The sequence below is a fragment of the Orcinus orca genome, chromosome 20 (genome assembly GCF_937001465.1).
Source record: "Orcinus orca chromosome 20, mOrcOrc1.1, whole genome shotgun sequence".
Taxonomy (NCBI): domain Eukaryota; kingdom Metazoa; phylum Chordata; class Mammalia; order Artiodactyla; family Delphinidae; genus Orcinus; species Orcinus orca.
This window is the reverse complement of record NC_064578.1, coordinates 46,229,097-46,248,476: the sequence shown is the minus strand read 5'-3', so window position 1 is coordinate 46,248,476 and position 19,380 is coordinate 46,229,097. Positions and strand designations below refer to the sequence as shown.

Sequence of the window (19,380 nt, the reverse complement as noted above, 5' to 3'; positions counted from 1 at the left end):
TCCTGCTCTCTGGTCTCTGCAGCAGATGGGGATCAAGTGTCGGCTCTGAGGCTGCCGCCTGGGGTCTCTCAGTCTCGTCCGGCGTCTCTGACTTCAGCCTCCTCCTCTGGATCTCAGCTCGCTGCTCTGTCCTCGTCTCTGAACTTCCAGCTCCGTCTCAGGTGTAATTCCTGCCTGAGTTCCATGGCGCAGCTTTTAGCCTGTGCAGCTGGGCAATCCCAGCTGATGTAGGAAAAGTGAAAACACAGCTAGAGGCTGACACTGGCAACAGGGGAGGTGAGCACTGGGAAAGCCCAGAGCAGGGCGGGGCCTGTGAGCCATGTGAGCTGCTCAGGGAAAGAGAAACTGACATGGATTCATGTCCCATTTCACCTCCAAGAAAGTGAGTAAGGAAGTCAAAAGCAGGGCTGGGGCAGCTTCAGCCCCACACGGCAGGTCTCCTGCGCCGGTGCCCAGGCTGATCTAGGACTGCGGTGGGGAGGGGACAGAGGGACTTCCTTTTTGGCAGAGTCCCCAGTACAGGGAGTAGAGGGAAAAGGCACCTGTAGGAGGTGTTGCCATGAAGAGCCTGGAACTTCCAAGAGGGAGGCTGTCTAGGAGACGGCAGAAGGTCCAGGGGTGCTGCTGCGGGTGGGAGGGAGAGTGAGAAAGGCAAAACACTCGCGAATTCAGAGAGGACACCAGCTGCTCCCCACCCTTCCCCACGTGGTACCTATGGAGACAGCATGGGAGCCTGCACCGACCTGCTCTCTGACTGTCAGGCGCACAAGGACCCAGGAATAGGAGGATGTGCTATGAAATGGAGCTGTGACCAGTACTTCAGGGAAATCAGGTGGGGTTGAGAAAAATGCCTTCATTCATTCACCAAGTACCTATTTGCCCTCCCACCCCCGCTTTGGGTCAGACCCTGCTCAAGGTGCCAGGAAGAAAGCATTGAAAAAAGAAAAGACATGAAACAATCCTTCATGGGGCTTTTTACTGGAGAGAGGTGCAAGGTAGTACCTGTGTGGGACACGGGGATTAGGCATGTGGTATGTATTACGTTAGGTAAAGTCAGATAACGGAAAATGAAAGAAGTGAAGCAGGGACGAGAGCAGAGTGCGAGAGGAAATCTGTATTAAATAAGGTCATGAAATGACATTTGAGGGAAGACCTAAAGGAAGTGAGGGAGGAAGCTCTGCGGAGATCTGAGGGGGAGCCTTGCAGGAAAAGGGAACAGTCAGTGAAAAAGAGAAACAGAGACACGCCCCTCCTTCTGGGAGCCTGTACATGTCTCACCCTGTTCACAGAGGCTCTGCCACAATATGGTTTGTTTTCTTTGTTGTTGTTGTTGTTTTTGGCCGCGCTGCCTGCAGAATCTCAGTTCCCCGACCAGGGATTGAACCGGGCCCTCGGCAGTGAAAGCGCAGCGTCCTGACCACTCGAATGGCAGGGAATTCCCTCACAACGTGCTACTGAATACTCATGGTAGCACCGAGGACATCCTGTGCTTTGCCTACATTGCAAATACAGAGGACACTGCAGGGACTCAGAGGAGTTGAGAGACTTCTCCAAGGTCATACAGCAAACAAGTGGTGAGGGCAGGATATTAACTGAGTTCTCTCTGACACCAGAGAGTAACCACTACACTCAACGGCCCCAGCGTAGCTACATCTCCTGACTTGGAGGTAATGGACGTCTCGAACAGAAGGTGTGGAGTCCTTCTGACTATTACTCCCACCCCCTCTTTCCCTCATTCATAATTCCGGGGAGAGGGTGGACCAAAGTCCTCATTTGGGAATGTCCTTGAGCTCTGATACGTAACGTTTTTTAGAAATTTTTTTATTGGAGTATAATTGCTTTACAGCATTGTATTAGTTTCTGCCGTACAATGAAGTGAATCAGCCATATGTATGCCTATATGCCCTCCGTCCTGGACCTCATTCCCACGCCCCCATCCCACCCCTCTAGGTCGTCGCAGAGCACTGAGCTGAGCTTCCTGTGCGTTAGAGCAGGTTCCCACTAGCTAGCTATTTTACGCATGGTAGTGTATGTATGTCAGCCCTACCCTCCCACTTCGTCCCACCCTCCCCTGCCCCCACTCTGTCCACATGTCCATTCTCTAGGTCCACGTCTCTATTCCTGCCCTGCAGATAGGTTCACCTGTAACAGCAGGTGGACTTCCCTGGGGGTCCAGTGGGTAAGACTCTGTGCAGGGGGCCCGGGCTCCATCCGTGGTAGAGGAACTAGATCCTGCATGCATGCCGCAACTCAGACCCAGAGCAGCCAAAATAAATAAACATGTTTTTTAAAAATAAAAGCAACAGGGCTTCCCTCTTGGTGCAGTGGTTGAGAGTCTGCCTGCCGATGCAAGGGACACGGGTTCGTGCCCTGGTCCGGGAAGATCCCACATGCCGCGGAGCGGCTGGGCCCGTGAGCCATGGCCTCTGGGCCTGCGCGTCCGGAGCCTGTACCGCAACGGGAGAGGTCACAACAGTGAGAGGCCCGCGTACAGCAAAAAAAAAAAAAATAAATAATAATAATAAAAATAAAAGCAACAGCAGGGATGTGCCCAAGTCACCTACCAGTGTTCTTTCTGGTCAGTTTCTATTAATTGCATCGGCCTTACATCAGGGGAGGACGCATTGCAACAACTGTGAATCCTGAAAATTGACAAATTATCTCAAAATCCCTCAACATCATACTGTTTCTCTTAGAAAGGAAGTTCAGGGGAGTGGTTAGGAGCATGGGAGCTGGAGCTAGACTCTGGGGCTCAAACCTGGCTCCGACCCTCTCTAGTTGTGTGACCTTGGCAAACGGGCTTTGCAGTTGGCCACGAAGATTGCCCATCCACAGATGCAGACAGATTTTAAAAGTGCAATTGTTCTGCATTTACGTGTGTGATTATTTAATGCAGACCAATTATTAAGGCCATTCTGTGGCTTCAGCTGGAAGCTTCAGAAACATTATTTCAATGTATAGAACTCACTGCAAGGGAAGTGTAACAATGCCATGGCATAAATGAGTAAACTGAGGCTCAGAGAGAAGTAATTTGCCCAGACACGCAACACTTAAGGGGCAGGGGCAGACCTGAAACTCAGGTCACCTGATTTCCCTGTCTCAGCATTTTGTGCTGAACAGCCCCCCTCAAAATGATCACGGAATAAACAACCCAAAGTAATGCAAAAATAGTTAATAATTCGCAATAAATTAACAACAGAACACAGAACGGCAAATACACACAGGAACTTCATAAGCACAAAACACGCTTAAGTAACGGAACTCAAAAAACTACTTATCCAGAGGACTTTTGGCCCTTTCACTACCCAGTCCCTCAGGGAAAGAGACTTCCCCAGCGGGGACGTCCAAGAGTCACATATTCATGGAATCGCAAAGCGGGCACTGAAGGTTCAAAGCAGGGCTGGGACCTGTCATGAGACAGGGCTGTTCCTGTAACCACAGAAGTAGAAACTGGTCCATGGTACGTGGTGGTCAGCGACCAAGGCGGACACGGACTCCAGTCTTTTCCTGCCAGCCCGGGCCCTGGAAGATCTTAGGGCAACGCATCCCGCGGAAATATCGCTGCTTCCGGGGGAACTCGTTGTGGTCTTTGGGAAAAGGGCGCCTCTGCCACCAGCGCCGGCGGGTCCAGGCTGAGAGATCCACCTGGTCCGATGGGGCCACGGAGGAGGGCGGCGTCCGCAGCCAGGCGCCCCCAGACTTTCGGGTCCCAGGCGGAGCCGCGGCGGGATCACAGACAAGGACCCGAGTGCGCCACCAGCCGCAGGTCCCACGCGAGCAGGCGCAGGAGGTTGAAGATGACGGTGGCTTCGTGGCACCGAGGCGAGTCCTGCAGCCCGGGAAGGAGGCGGAGCGGGGCTGAGTCAGGGATCTCCTTCCCCGAGAGACCCCTCTCCAGACCCTCGCGGCTCCAAGCCGGGCTCCCGTCTAGCCGCTTTCCCGCCTCCCGCTCCACTCACAGCTGTGCGAGTTTGGGGACGCCTCCTGGGCCTCCGCAGGGACTTGCTCCGGGAGCCTGGCCGGACCAACTCGAGCTGGAGGGAGAACAGGAGGTTAATGAAGGCGGCGGGGAACCAAGCCCCCCCCCCCCCGCTTCCCCTCCCAGCCGCAGACCAAAGCCCGGATTTGGGGACACCGAGAGGACGTGAATCGTGTCTGCGCCCGTTTCTGGCCTCATGGGACAGATTCGCAGTCGGGGGGCCTGGCCTCGAGACCAGGGGCGCAGAGCGAGCCGGGAAGTGTGCGGGGCCAGGGCGCGGCGCACTCACGCAGGCCGCCACGTCCCGCCCCGCGGCCGCCAGCAGCTCCAGGGTCGGGCCGACGCCGGGGAACAGCTCGGGGCTCGGCAGGCTGCTCAGCACGTCTTGGGCGTCGGCGAGGCCGCGGGCCACCTGGCGGAGCAGCGCACGGGACTGCGGGCACCGGGCGGGAGTTAGACGGGGCCGCGCGCCAGCCCGCGCTCCCCACCCCACCCCCACCCCGCCCGCCGCCCTCGGGCCTCACGGAAGGCCGCGGAGGGTCCCTCCTCCGGCGGAACGAGCAGTTGCGCGGCCTCCAGCTCAGCGTCTCTTCTTCCTGCGGGGCAAGGGCTGGGGTGACGCGGGGTCTACTGGCAGGGGCCCCTGAAGCGCTGGGACGTCGGAGATTCCTGGACGTGGCTGGGGACTGGCCGGGACGGTTGTGCTTATCGTGTCCCGAACCAGGCAGCGCGCCGATGGCTGAGCGGGGCTGAAAGGTACCCGCGCTCCCCGTGCGGAGCCTATGCCCCGATGTGGAGCCGAGTCCGCCTGGAGGGGGCGCCCCTCTGTGACCCGCACCAAGGCCATGCATGAGCTGACCACCGGGGCCTCCGGGAAGAGGTCGTGGTCACAATTCTGGACCCTGAAATCTGAGATGTGCCTGCTGGACGCTAGGACGCGAGGGCCCCTCGGGACAAAGTCTGGTGTCTCCGAGCCCGGTGGGCCCGCGGTCCAGGGGGCGGGGGCGTCTGAGCATCACTCACATAGCGGTCCCTCAGTGCCTTGATGGCCAGCAGCGCCCGGGGGTCCAGGGAGCGGTAGTGTGAGAGGGAGCGGCGCGGAGGCTCCACCACTTCGGGGTCCGCTGCCACGCCCACCGTCACCAAGACCCACAGCCCCACGGCCACCGCGGCTGCGCCACTCGGCCCCATCTCTGCTCCTGCAGGACGCGACGGACGTCAGCGAGCTCAAGGAGAAGGCCCCGAGTCCAAGCCCCTGCCTGTGGTTAGACTTGCAGAGGGACTGACGCTCAGAGCGTGGGCTGTGGACACACGCAGGGGAAGAGACAGGATGGGCCCCCTCCTACCCTCAGCCTGTCTCCTCTCACTCCTCAGCTACGATGTGTCTCTGGAGCCTGGTGCTGCAGCAGGGCCTGCCTTCCACTGTCCTCTGGGTGGTGTCCAGAGTGGTGTCCACCTGGGACAGCAGTGCCTGCACCCTCCGTGGTGGCTTTTAAGTGCCCAGCTGAGAATGGTGAGCAAGCGGGCTTCCCCGTGCAGGGTAAGCTTTCCCAACGTCATTGCTGGCCATTGACTAGCCCAGAGGGTTGCAGGCAGGGGTTTGAGGACTTTACCCACCTGTGGGCCAGTGCCAGCGATGACTCTATCCCAGCTCTCTGCCACCAGTTCTGGTCTCTGTCCCTTTCTGTATCCTCTCACTTTCTTTTCATCACCCTGGGTGTCCTTATCTCTGTTCTATAATAACAACCAGCCCTTATACAGTGCTTGGTGTTACTGGGCCCTGTTCTAAGTAACTGATATGTACATGTCTCATTTAATGCTCAAAAAATGACACTGCAAGAATTGTTCCACCTCCGATGTATAGATGGGATGACCGAGGCACAGTAAAGTGAAGGAACTTTTCCAAGACACAGTCAGTGATTGGCAGAGGCAGAATTTGAACCTACACTCAATCCAGCTCCAAAGCCTGATCTCCAAGCCACAACTACCCCTAAATATCTGATTCAGTGCCTCCTTCTCCCTCTCCATTTCTGTCCCCATTTCATTCTGTTTCTCTTTCTTCCCTCTCTGTTTGCCTCCTCTTTTGTCTCTGTCTCTCTGGTCCTGTTTTTGTCTCTGTCGATAACTCCATCTGTCTATCATTCCTTTTTCTAGCAAACATTCAGGCCAGTGTCTCTCTGGCTCCATGTGTCTCAATCAGTCTCTTTGTTTTGCTTTAAAAATAAAATCTACTACTTTTCCTGATAAAATTAGCAAGGCAAGGTCATTGGATAAAGCTAAAAACCCACCTATAATTTCACCACCCACCTGTCTTCCATCACCCCAGATCTGGAACAATTTTTCCAATGAGTAGAAATGTTACATATATGTATTTGTACATATGTTTTCTGATTATCGAAGTAACACATTTGTTATAAAGATTCAGTCAGTAAAAAAATACCATTGGGACTTCCCTGGTGGCGCAGTGGCTAAGACTCTATGCTCCCAATGCAGGGGCTCGATCCCTGGTCAGGGAACTAGATCCCACGTGCATGCCACAACTAAGGAGCAACTAAGGAGCCTGCCTACTGCAACTAAGACCCGGTGCAACAAAACAAATAAATAAATATTAAAAAAAAATACAACTTGGAGAGTTAAAGAAAGTCTTTAATCCCACTTCCTGGATGTAATCTTTTTAGCAGTTAGTTGCTAGTTCTCCTCTTTTTTCTTTTTTCTCTTTCTTTGAGCAACTTCTATATTGGATCGAGTCTGTATAGAGTTTGGTAGCCTGCTCTGTGTGTCTTACCATTACCTCTCATTTGCATTCGCCCACATCTTTAATTGTACTGTATCAGTGAGGTCCCCTGCAGGAAACAGATGGCCTAATCAATGTAGGATAATCTGTGGTGGTTTAATATCAAGGGTGTTTACAAAGGGATTGGATGGTGAAGAGAACAGAGGAGGAGGAATGCAAGGCCTTGGGGCCCACCTGGATGAGGGTCTGTCATCCCTAGGCCTGAAGGAATGGGAGAAGGGAGGGAGTGGTTACCTTACCTGGGAAGGAGGGAGTCACGTACACAGGGGGAGGGACAGAGAAGTCATGATGCCCCTGCAGGGAGGAAGCCTGGGGAATAAATACTCTGACTTTACTCTCCTTCCCCACTCTCTGGCCCTACTGCTAGGCTCCCCATTGGCTGCACCCAACAGAAACCAAAGGCCAGCTTCCTGGGGCCCAGAGGAGGGTGGAGAAGTGGGAAGAGTGAACTTGGAGGGGCAAATGGGAGACATCCTGCATATACCACTGGTAAGGCTTGCATTGTAACAGGATTATTGAATAACCAATCCCCTATTGGTGGGCATTGATATTCTTTCCAGTCTTTCGTTAAAATCATGGATCTCAAGACTGCGGGAGAGAAAGGGAGTCATTTTTTCATTCTTTTTTTTTTTTTTTTTTGCGCGGGCCTCTCACTGTTGTGGCCTCTCCCGCCGCAGACGCGCAGGCCCAGCAGCCATGGCCCACAGGACCAGCCGCTCCGCGGCACGTGGGATCCTCCCGGACCGGGGCACGAACCCGCGTCCCCTGCATCGGCAGGCGGACTCCCAACGACTGCGCCACCAGGGAAGCCCTTTTTCACTCTTTTAATAGTGTCTTTCATAGGGCTGAGTATAAAATGTTTCCAATTCATCCATTTTTTTTCTTCCATGGATCGTGCTTTCAGTGTATATAGAAAATCATCACCATGGTTCCCTAGATTTTCTCCTATACTATATTCTAGGAGTTTTATAATTCTGCACTTTACATTTAGGTCTATGATACATTTTAAGTTAATTTTTGTGAAATGTTCAAGGTCTGCGTCTAGCTTGGTTTATTTTTTTATTTATTCGCATGCGAATGTCCAGTTGTTTCAATACCATTTGTTGGAAGTCTATCCTTTCTTCATTGAATTGCATTTGCTCTTTTCTCAAAGATCAGTTGACTATATTTGTGTGGGTCTATTCCTGGGCTCTCTATTCTATTCCATTGATTTGTCTATCCTTCTACTAATATCACACTGTCTTGATGACTGTAGCTTTATAGTAAGTCTTGATGTGAGAGAGTGTCAGTCCTCCAACTTTGTTCTTCTCTTTTAATACTGTGAAAGTTATTCTGGGTCTCTTGAATCTCTATATAAACTTTCACTTTGTCAATATCCACAAATTAACTTGCTGGGATTTTGATTGGATTGCATTGAATCTATAGATTAAGTTGGGAAGAACCAACATCTTGACAATATTGAGTCTTCCTATCCATATTCATAGAATATTTCCATTTTTAGATGTACTTTTATTTCTTTCATCAAAGTTTTATAGTTTTCCTCACACAGATTTTATTTATATTTTGTTGTATTTGTACTTAAGTATTTCATTTTTGGGGGTGCTGATGTAACTGGAATTTTAAATTTCAACTACAAACTGTTCACTGCTGTTATACAAGAAAGCAGTATAATTTTTCATATTAATCTTGTATCCTGCAACCTTGCTATAATCACTTATTTGTTCAGAAATGTGTTTTTAGATACACAGGACTATTAAGAAAACCGATTATTTTGAAACACAGTTACCACAACATTAAAGTAACTTTGTGATAAGTAATACATATGTCTCTTTATTAATGAACTAAATACAAGACATAGCAGTAGGTTTAATAATTACTATACTGTTGAGGGAGTAATGGGAGTAAATGATTTTTCAAGATATGTGCCACAGGACTTCCCTGGTGGCGCAGTAGTTAAGAATCCACCTGCCAGTGCAGGGAACACGGGTTCGAGCCCTGGTCTGGGAAGATCCCCCATGCCGTGGAGCTACTAAGCCCGCGAGCCACAACTACTGAGGCCAAGTGCCACAACTACTGAAGCCCACGTGCCTAAAGCCCGTGCTCTGCAACAAGAGAAGCCACCCAGTGAGAAGCCCGCGAACCGCAAAGAAGAGTAGACCCCGCTTGCCACAACTAGAGAAAGCCCGCGCGCAGCAACAAAGACCTAAAGCAGCCCAAAATTAAAAAAAATAATAAAAAAAAGATATGTGCCACATCTGTAATGTGTTAGGAAATATCTGTGGCTTCTTTTAGTGACAAAGTCACAGGTTCTGCTGATATTATTGTGGTTTGTTGCTTACATTCATAATGGAAAGAAATGCTCAATTTCAGTTTGAGGTCAGTGAAGATGGAGATGCAGCTTTTTCCCATGCAAGTTCACCCTCCCCTGAATCCTATTGTCCAGGAACTCCAGGTTAAGCTAGACCTGCAGTAGTTAAATAGAACGAAGCAGATCTATAGGCACCGACATGGAAAAATCTTCAAGACACAGTGAAAAAAGTAAATCACTGAATAATATACATGGTGTGACACTCCTTGCATGTAGAAATACTCATACATACGAAAGCAATTCAGTGGAGAAAACTAGCCTTTTCAAAAAATAGTGCTGGAGTAATTGGACCTCCATAGGCCAAAAAATAACCTTGACCTAAACTTCACACTAAAATAGAAATTAACTCAATATGGATCATGGACTTAAATGTAAAATATAAAGCTATAAAACGTTTTGAAAAAGTGATGAAGAACATCTTGAGGATCTAGAGCAAGGCAAAGGGATCTTAGACTTGACACCAAGGGCTTAATCCATAAAGGGAAAATTGATCAACTGAATTTGATCCAAAACTTTTGCTACGTAAAAGACCATGTTAAGAAGATAGAAGAACGGGCTAAAGACTGGGAGAGAATACTTGCGAACCACCTATCTGATGAAGGACTAGTATCTAGAATAGATAAAGAACTCTCAAAAATCAACAGTAGAAAATTTAAACAGTCCGTTTGGGAAGGGGCAAAAGACATGAAGAGACACTTCACTGAAGAGTGAAAGATGGGAACTAAGTACATGAAAAGATGTTCAACATTGTTAGCCAACAAAGAGATGCACATTAAAACCACCATGAGATATCATTATACAGCCATCCGAATGCCTAAAAACAAATAAATAAATAAATAAAGTCAAATGCTAACGAGGATATGGAGAAATTGATCGCTTATTGCTGGTGTAAATGCAAAATGGTACAGCCCCTCTGGAAAATAGGGTTGGTAGTTTTTTACAAAAGCTAAACATGCAACTACTATATGACCTAGCGATTGCATTCCTGAGCATTTTCCCAGAGAAATGAAGACTTACATTCATACAAAATCTTGCACATGATTGTTTATAGCAGCTTTATTTATAACAGCCAAAAAACAACCCAGATGTTCTTTAACAGGTAACTGTTTAAAAAACCCCAAAACTGTAGTACATTCATACCACGGAATACCATTTAGCAATAAAAAGGAACAAACTCGATACACACAGCTATCTGGGGATAAGATGTCCAGCACTGAGATTCATTCTGATTAGATTGGCTTAGGTCACATGCCCACCCCCAAATGCAATCACTGTGGCCAAGGAGGCTAACTGAGGTCAATGGCTGCAGCCAAGTCACATATGCCAAACCAGAGACGGGGGGTCAAGTCACCTTCCCCAAACCATTTGGATCTCCAGCTGAAATGGGGGGATGCTGGGATGAGTTGGGGAGAGGTAATGGAAGCCTGGAAAGTTTGCGCGTGGACACATTGACTGATCTCGTCTAGTGTCTCAGTAGAATTTCTCTCATGTTTTTTTCAGAGTACTTCTGCTTCAACCACTTTGATGTTTTTTAAAACCTCTGTGCCTTTCAATAAGGAAAGTATACACTGAAAGACAAAATAATTTTTTCATATTAATGCTGAGGAAGACATACATGGGAAAAACAGCCATTACTTGCCTGTAATTATCAATATTTATTAATAAACTTTATAATTAATTAAAGGTGGTCTCATGTGGGAAACTTTGCTTTACTTGCCGAAAACATACCTTAACTATTCTGCACATGAATAGATCTGTCTATATAGGTGAGAAGTGGCAGAGCATCACCAGTAATAACCCAGACAGCCTGGGATCACATCTACAAGCTGTGTGAGCTTGGACAGATGCACGGCCATGGTACCTCAGTTTCCTCATCTTATAAAACGTCAGCCAGTGAGAGGACCTACCTCACAGACTTGATGGGGAGAATAAAGCAGTAAATACATGAGAAGAGCTTAAAGTGGAAGCCAAGCATACAGGAAGCGCTCAGTATGTACCAACTATAATTATTATTAACAGTGGTTGAGAAAAACATGTTTGCAATTCCAATTTTCAACAGCAAACGAAGAATGGTTTTATAATTGGTAAAGGAATACATGTCATTTAATAACAGACTAAGGAAGCCAGAGAGAGTTTGTCTAAGTCCCAGATGAGGAAAGAAGCTGAGAAAACAGAAGGGAAGGATATTTGTGCAGAGAAAGAGGGAAAAAAAGACAGGGAGAGGAAGGATATAATGACAAGAGAGAGATTGAAGAGCAAGCATTAGAAACCCTAGTATGGGGACGTCCCTGGCAGTCCAGTGGTTAGGACTTCACCTTCCAATGCAGAGGGCGTGGGTTCAGTCCCTGGTTGGGGAGCGAAGATCTGACATGCCTCCTGGCCCTAAAAACCAAAACTTAAAACAGAAGCAATATTGTAACAAATTCAATAAAGACTTTTTAGAAAATGGTCCATATGAAAAAAAAAAATCTTTAAAAAGAAAGAAAGAAACCCGAGTATGAACTCCTGACAGCAGGCACTTGTATGGGTACCTCTGCCAAGCTTGCAGCTTCCAGCCAAAGGAAAAGGTGTGTTTTGAGTTCATTCCTAGAGTGCAAAAGAAAGACCGACACACAGAAAACACAAAAGGTGCAGAAAACAAATGTAGCAATTGGCTCAGGAGAGAGGGTTGAGCAGAGTCATCGCTGGCACTGGCCCACAGGTGGGTAAAGTCCTCAAACCCCTGCCTGCAACCCTCTGGGCTAGTCAATGGCCAGCAATGACGTTGGGAAAGCTTACCCTGCACGGGGAAGCCCGCTTGCTCACCATTCTCAGCTGGGCACTTAAAAGCCACCACGGAGGGTGCAGGCACCGCTGTCCCAGGTGGACACCACTCTGGACACCACCCAGAGGACAGTGGAAGGCAGGCCCTGCTGCAGCACCAGGCTCCAGAGACACATTGTAGCTGAGGAGTGAGAGGAGACAGGCTGAGGGTAGGAGGGGCCCATCCTGTCTCTTCCCCTGCGTGTGTCCACAGCCCACGCTCTGAGCGTCAGTCCCTCTGCAAGTCTAACCACAGGCAGGGGCTTGGACTCGGGGCCTTCTCCTTGAGCTCGCTGACGTCCGTCGCGTCCTGCAGGAGCAGAGATGGGGCCGAGTGGCGCAGCCGCGGTGGCCGTGGGGCTGTGGGTCTTGGTGACGGTGGGCGTGGCAGCGGACCCCGAAGTGGTGGAGCCTCCGCGCCGCTCCCTCTCACACTACCGCTCCCTGGACCCCCGGGCGCTGCTGGCCATCAAGGCACTGAGGGACTGCTATTTGAGTGATGCTCAGACGCCCCCGCCCCCTGGACCGCGGGCCCACCGGGCTCGGAGACACCAGACTTTGTCCCGAGGGGCCCTCGCGTCCTAGCGTCCAGCAGGCACATCTCAGATTTCAGGGTCCAGAATTGTGACCACGACCTCTTCCCGGAGGCCCCGGTGGTCAGCTCAGGCATGGCCTTGGTGCGGGTCACAGAGGGGCGCCCCCTCCAGGCGGACTCGGCTCCACATCGGGGCATAGGCTCCGCACGGGGAGCGCGGGTACCTTTCAGCCCCGCTCAGCCATCGGCGCGCTGCCTGGTTCGGGACACGATAAGCACAACCGTCCCGGCCAGTCCCCAGCCACGTCCAGGAATCTCCGACGTCCCAGCGCTTCAGGGGCCCCTGCCAGTAGACCCCGCGTCACCCCAGCCCTTGCCCCGCAGGAAGAAGAGACGCTGAGCTGGAGGCCGCGCAACTGCTCGTTCCGCCGGAGGAGGGACCCTCCGCGGCCTTCCGTGAGGCCCGAGGGCGGCGGGCGGGGTGGGGGTGGGGTGGGGAGCGCGGGCTGGCGCGCGGCCCCGTCTAACTCCCGCCCGGTGCCCGCAGTCCCGTGCGCTGCTCCGCCAGGTGGCCCGCGGCCTCGCCGACGCCCAAGACGTGCTGAGCAGCCTGCCGAGCCCCGAGCTGTTCCCCGGCGTCGGCCCGACCCTGGAGCTGCTGGCGGCCGCGGGGCGGGACGTGGCGGCCTGCGTGAGTGCGCCGCGCCCTGGCCCCGCACACTTCCCGGCTCGCTCTGCGCCCCTGGTCTCGAGGCCAGGCCCCCCGACTGCGAATCTGTCCCATGAGGCCAGAAACGGGCGCAGACACGATTCACGTCCTCTCGGTGTCCCCAAATCCGGGCTTTGGTCTGCGGCTGGGAGGGGAAGCGGGGGGGGGGGGCTTGGTTCCCCGCCGCCTTCATTAACCTCCTGTTCTCCCTCCAGCTCGAGCTGGTCCGGCCAGGCTCCCGGAGCAAGTCCCTGCGGAGGCCCAGGAGGCGTCCCCAAACTCGCACAGCTGTGAGTGGAGCAGGCGGGAAAGCGGCTAGACGGGAGCCCGGCTTGGAGCCGTGAGGGTCTGGAGAGGGGTCTCTCGGGGAAGGAGATCCCTGACTCAGCCCCGCTCCGCCTCCTTCCCGGGCTGCAGGACTCGCCTCGGTGCCACGAAGCCACCGTCATCTTCAACCTCCTGCGCCTGCTCGCGTGGGACCTGCGGCTGGTGGCGCACTCGGGTCCTTGTCTGTGATCCCGCCGCGGCTCCGCCTGGGACCCGAAAGTCTGGGGGCGCCTGGCTGCGGACGCCGCCCTCCTCCGTGGCCCCATCGGACCAGGTGGATCTCTCAGCCTGGACCCGCCGGCGCTGGTGGCAGAGGCGCCCTTTTCCCAAAGACCACAACGAGTTCCCCCGGAAGCAGCGATATTTCCGCGGGATGCGTTGCCCTAAGATCTTCCAGGGCCCGGGCTGGCAGGAAAAGACTGGAGTCCGTGTCCGCCTTAGTCACTGACCACCACGTACCATGGACCAGTATCTACTTCTGCGGTTACAGGAACAGCCCTGTCTCATGACAGGTCCCAGCCCTGCTTTGAACCTTCAGTGCCCGCTTTGCGATTCCATGAATATGTGACTCTTGGACGTCCCCGCTGGGGAAGTCTCTTTCCCTGAGGGACTGGGTAGTGAAAGGGCCAAAAGTCCTCTGGATAAGTAGTTTTTTGAGTTCCGTTACTTAAGCGTGTTTTGTGCTTATGAAGTTCCTGTGTGTATTTGCCGTTCTGTGTTCTGTTGTTAATTTATTGCGAATTATTAACTATTTTTGCATTACTTTGGGTTGTTTATTCCGTGATCATTTTGAGGGGGGCTGTTCAGCACAAAATGCTGAGACAGGGAAATCAGGTGACCTGAGTTTCAGGTCTGCCCCTGCCCCTTAAGTGTTGCGTGTCTGGGCAAATTACTTCTCTCTGAGCCTCAGTTTACTCATTTATGCCATGGCATTGTTACACTTCCCTTGCAGTGAGTTCTATACATTGAAATAATGTTTCTGAAGCTTCCAGCTGAAGCCACAGAATGGCCTTAATAATTGGTCTGCATTAAATAATCACACACGTAAATGCAGAACAATTGCACTTTTAAAATCTGTCTGCATCTGTGGATGGGCAATCTTCGTGGCCAACTGCAAAGCCCGTTTGCCAAGGTCACACAACTAGAGAGGGTCGGAGCCAGGTTTGAGCCCCAGAGTCTAGCTCCAGCTCCCATGCTCCTAACCACTCCCCTGAACTTCCTTTCTAAGAGAAACAGTATGATGTTGAGGGATTTTGAGATAATTTGTCAATTTTCAGGATTCACAGTTGTTGCAATGCGTCCTCCCCTGATGTAAGGCCGATGCAATTAATAGAAACTGACCAGAAAGAACACTGGTAGGTGACTTGGGCACATCCCTGCTGTTGCTTTTATTTTTATTATTATTATTTATTTTTTTTTTTTTTGCTGTACGCGGGCCTCTCACTGTTGTGACCTCTCCCGTTGCGGTACAGGCTCCGGACGCGCAGGCCCAGAGGCCATGGCTCACGGGCCCAGCCGCTCCGCGGCATGTGGGATCTTCCCGGACCAGGGCACGAACCCGTGTCCCTTGCATCGGCAGGCAGACTCTCAACCACTGCACCAAGAGGGAAGCCCTGTTGCTTTTATTTTTAAAAAACATGTTTATTTATTTTGGCTGCTCTGGGTCTGAGTTGCGGCATGCATGCAGGATCTAGTTCCTCTACCACGGATGGAGCCCGGGCCCCCTGCACAGAGTCTTACCCACTGGACCCCCAGGGAAGTCCACCTGCTGTTACAGGTGAACCTATCTGCAGGGCAGGAATAGAGACGTGGACCTAGAGAATGGACATGTGGACAGAGTGGGGGCAGGGGAGGGTGGGACGAAGTGGGAGGGTAGGGCTGACATACATACACTACCATGCGTAAAATAGCTAGCTAGTGGGAACCTGCTCTAACGCACAGGAAGCTCAGCTCAGTGCTCTGCGACGACCTAGAGGGGTGGGATGGGGGCGTGGGAATGAGGTCCAGGACGGAGGGCATATAGGCATACATATGGCTGATTCACTTCATTGTACGGCAGAAACTAATACAATGCTGTAAAGCAATTATACTCCAATAAAAAAATTTCTAAAAAACGTTACGTATCAGAGCTCAAGGACATTCCCAAATGAGGACTTTGGTCCACCCTCTCCCCGGAATTATGAATGAGGGAAAGAGGGGGTGGGAGTAATAGTCAGAAGGACTCCACACCTTCTGTTCGAGACGTCCATTACCTCCAAGTCAGGAGATGTAGCTACGCTGGGGCCGTTGAGTGTAGTGGTTACTCTCTGGTGTCAGAGAGAACTCAGTTAATATCCTGCCCTCACCACTTGTTTGCTGTATGACCTTGGAGAAGTCTCTCAACTCCTCTGAGTCCCTGCAGTGTCCTCTGTATTTGCAATGTAGGCAAAGCACAGGATGTCCTCGGTGCTACCATGAGTATTCAGTAGCACGTTGTGAGGGAATTCCCTGCCATTCGAGTGGTCAGGACGCTGCGCTTTCACTGCCGAGGGCCCGGTTCAATCCCTGGTCGGGGAACTGAGATTCTGCAGGCAGCGCGGCCAAAAACAACAACAACAACAAAGAAAACAAACCATATTGTGGCAGGGCCTCTGTGAACAGGGTGAGATGTACAGGCTCCCAGAAGGAGGGGCGTGTCTCTGTTTCTCTTTTTCACTGACTGTTCCCTTTTCCTGCAAGGCTCCCCCTCAGATCTCCGCAGAGCTTCCTCCCTCACTTCCTTTAGGTCTTCCCTCAAATGTCATTTCATGACCTTATTTAATACAGATTTCCTCTCGCACTCTGCTCTCGTCCCTGCTTCACTTCTTTCATTTTCCGTTATCTGACTTTACCTAACGTAATACATACCACATGCCTAATCCCCGTGTCCCACACAGGTACTACCTTGCACCTCTCTCCAGTAAAAAGCCCCATGAAGGATTGTTTCATGTCTTTTCTTTTTTCAATGCTTTCTTCCTGGCACCTTGAGCAGGGTCTGACCCAAAGCGGGGGTGGGAGGGCAAATAGGTACTTGGTGAATGAATGAAGGCATTTTTCTCAACCCCACCTGATTTCCCTGAAGTACTGGTCACAGCTCCATTTCATAGCACATCCTCCTATTCCTGGGTCCTTGTGCGCCTGACAGTCAGAGAGCAGGTCGGTGCAGGCTCCCATGCTGTCTCCATAGGTACCACGTGGGGAAGGGTGGGGAGCAGCTGGTGTCCTCTCTGAATTCGCGAGTGTTTTGCCTTTCTCACTCTCCCTCCCACCCGCAGCAGCACCCCTGGACCTTCTGCCGTCTCCTAGACAGCCTCCCTCTTGGAAGTTCCAGGCTCTTCATGGCAACACCTCCTACAGGTGCCTTTTCCCTCTACTCCCTGTACTGGGGACTCTGCCAAAAAGGAAGTCCCTCTGTCCCCTCCCCACCGCAGTCCTAGATCAGCCTGGGCACCGGCGCAGGAGACCTGCCGTGTGGGGCTGAAGCTGCCCCAGCCCTGCTTTTGACTTCCTTACTCACTTTCTTGGAGGTGAAATGGGACATGAATCCATGTCAGTTTCTCTTTCCCTGAGCAGCTCACATGGCTCACAGGCCCCGCCCTGCTCTGGGCTTTCCCAGTGCTCACCTCCCCTGTTGCCAGTGTCAGCCTCTAGCTGTGTTTTCACTTTTCCTACATCAGCTGGGATTGCCCAGCTGCACAGGCTAAAAGCTGCGCCATGGAACTCAGGCAGGAATTACACCTGAGACGGAGCTGGAAGTTCAGAGACGAGGACAGAGCAGCGAGCTGAGATCCAGAGGAGGAGGCTGAAGTCAGAGACGCCGGACGAGACTGAGAGACCCCAGGCGGCAGCCTCAGAGCCGACACTTGATCCCCATCTGCTGCAGAGACCAGAGAGCAGGAATGAAGCTGGGTCAGCCTCTACATCATTGTCTGGGACCCTCGCCTCCCCAGAGCCTCCCCCTCCCCCCCGCGACGCCCTCCCTCCCCTCACCTTCTGTCCTTCCTTAACACAGACGTGGCCCCCGGCTGCAGGCTGCTGCTGGTGCTGCTGACTGTGGCGCCGAGCAGGACAGGAGCGGTTCCTGTGCCCTCACCCCTCGGGGCCCTCCCAGGTGCAAGGGGCTGCCACATGGCCCAGTTCAAGTCTCTGTCCCCACAAGAGCTGCAGGCCTTCAAGAGGGCCAAGGATGCCTTTGTGAGTCTCTCCCGACCCCTCCTGCAGTGGGCGACCCTCCACCCCTCCCTCTGTGCGCTCCCAGGCTACCTGGGCTGAAGGTGGGCCTGCCCTCCCCGCACTGGGCTGACCTCCACCCTCCCCGCGGTGGGCGATCTCCTGTCCTCCTGCGGTGGACCTGCCTCTGCGGTCCTTCTGGAAGTCAACCTCCCGTCCTCCTGTTGTTGGCCATCCTCCAGTCTCCCTGGGGTCTTCCCTCTGTCCCTCCCCCCATGGGCTGACCTTGCCCTTGCTCTCCAGGAAGAGTCGCTCTTGCAGAAGGACTGGAACTGCAGCTCCCGCCTCTTCCCCAGGACCCGGGACCTGAGGCAGCTGCAGGTGAGTTGGGAGAGTCAGGCCCGCCTGCCCTCACCTGCTCGCCCTGCTCCTGCTCTGCAGGTGGCCCCTCACCTCCTCCTTCCCTCACGTCCTTCTCTCCCTGCCCTCCCCACCCGTCCCCTGACCCCTTCCCCTCAGCCAACCACATCGGCTCTCACCTGACCCCGACTTTCACCTTCCACTGTCCCTTCCTCTGTCCCCCTCACCTGTGCCTCCTCGCCTGTTCTCTCTCACGTGCAACTCTCACCTGTCTTCTGTCTCCTCCTCAGGTGTGGGAGCGCCCCGTGGCCTTGGAGGCAGAGCTGGCCCTGACACGGAATGTCCTGGAGGCCACGGCTAACTCATCCCTGGATCACATCCTGGACCAGCCCCTTCACACGCTGCACCACATCCACTCCAAGCTCCAGGCCTGTGTGAGCGCTCGGGGCACCCGGGCCGCGTCTGGGCTCTGGCCACCTGTACGTGCCCCTCTGTCCCAGGCCCTGCCTCACACCCTCAACACCACCCTCCTCTGCCCACAGGTCCCAGCTCGGCCCACAGCAGGCCCCAGGCCCCGGGACCGCCTCCACCACTGGCTGCACCGGCTCCAGGAGGCCCCGAAGAAGGTGAGTGACCGGGGAGGGGAAACCGATGGCTGGGCTCAGCTGGGAGCCCAGACGTGGGAGCTACTGAGCCATCCCCCTCTGCCCCCAGGAGTCCCGGGACTGCCTCGAAGCCTCTGTCGTGTTCAACCTCTTCCGCCTCCTCACCCGGGACCTGAAATGTGTTGCCAGTGGAGACCAGTGTGTCTGACCCCAGAGACCCACCTGTCTCAGCATCTTTTTTATTTTTTTTTAATTTAATTAATTAATTTATTTCTAACTGCATTGGGTCTTTGTTGCTGTGCACGGGCTTTCTCCAGTTGCGGCGAGCATGGTGTACTCTTCATTGTGGTGCATGGGCTTGTCATTGCGGTGGCTTCTCTTGTTGCAGATCGCTGGCTCTAGGCGTGTGGGCTTCAGTAGTTGTGGCACGTGGGCTCAGTAGTTGTGGCTCACGGGCTTAGTTGTTACGCGGCATGTGGGATCTTCCCAGACCAGCACCCTAACCCGTGTCCCCTGCATTGGCAGGTGGATTCTTAAGCACTGTGCCACCAGGGAAGCCCTGTCTCAGCATCTTAGATATTATTTATGCACAAACTACCTCCACTGGATTATTGCTTCCAGATCCCTATTTGTTTTTGAAGCCCCTAAAATATATTTATTCTTGTACTTTTTGTAAAATGTGTGAAAATAAACAATTTGTCTATGACATTGAC

The 19,380-nt window shown here is 52.6% G+C and overlaps 3 protein-coding genes across 3 annotated transcripts; 2 read left to right on the top strand and 1 right to left on the bottom strand.

Annotated features, from left to right (window-relative positions):
• Positions 1–3,730: 3,730 nt before the first annotated feature.
• Positions 3,731–5,170, bottom strand: LOC125962732 (interferon lambda-4-like). Its single transcript, XM_049703641.1, has 5 exons — positions 5,003–5,170; positions 4,504–4,575; positions 4,269–4,412; positions 3,960–4,034; positions 3,731–3,829 (listed from the first exon to the last, which is right to left on the bottom strand). The coding sequence occupies exons 1-5, from the start codon at positions 5,168–5,170 to the stop codon at positions 3,731–3,733; spliced, it is 558 nt and encodes a 185-aa protein (XP_049559598.1).
• Positions 5,171–12,267: 7,097 nt separating this feature from the next.
• LOC105748076 (interferon lambda-4-like) lies at positions 12,268–13,703 on the top strand. The gene is made up of 5 exons (XM_049703642.1): positions 12,268–12,439; positions 12,867–12,934; positions 13,026–13,169; positions 13,403–13,477; positions 13,605–13,703. Exons 1-5 carry the CDS (start codon positions 12,268–12,270, stop codon positions 13,701–13,703), a joined length of 558 nt encoding a protein of 185 aa, XP_049559599.1.
• Positions 13,704–17,431: 3,728 nt separating this feature from the next.
• LOC101280138 (interferon lambda-3-like) lies at positions 17,432–18,875 on the top strand. The gene is made up of 6 exons (XM_004271379.1): positions 17,432–17,441; positions 17,545–17,726; positions 18,006–18,083; positions 18,353–18,496; positions 18,605–18,688; positions 18,777–18,875. Exons 1-6 carry the CDS (start codon positions 17,432–17,434, stop codon positions 18,873–18,875), a joined length of 597 nt encoding a protein of 198 aa, XP_004271427.1.
• Positions 18,876–19,380: the final 505 nt, after the last annotated feature.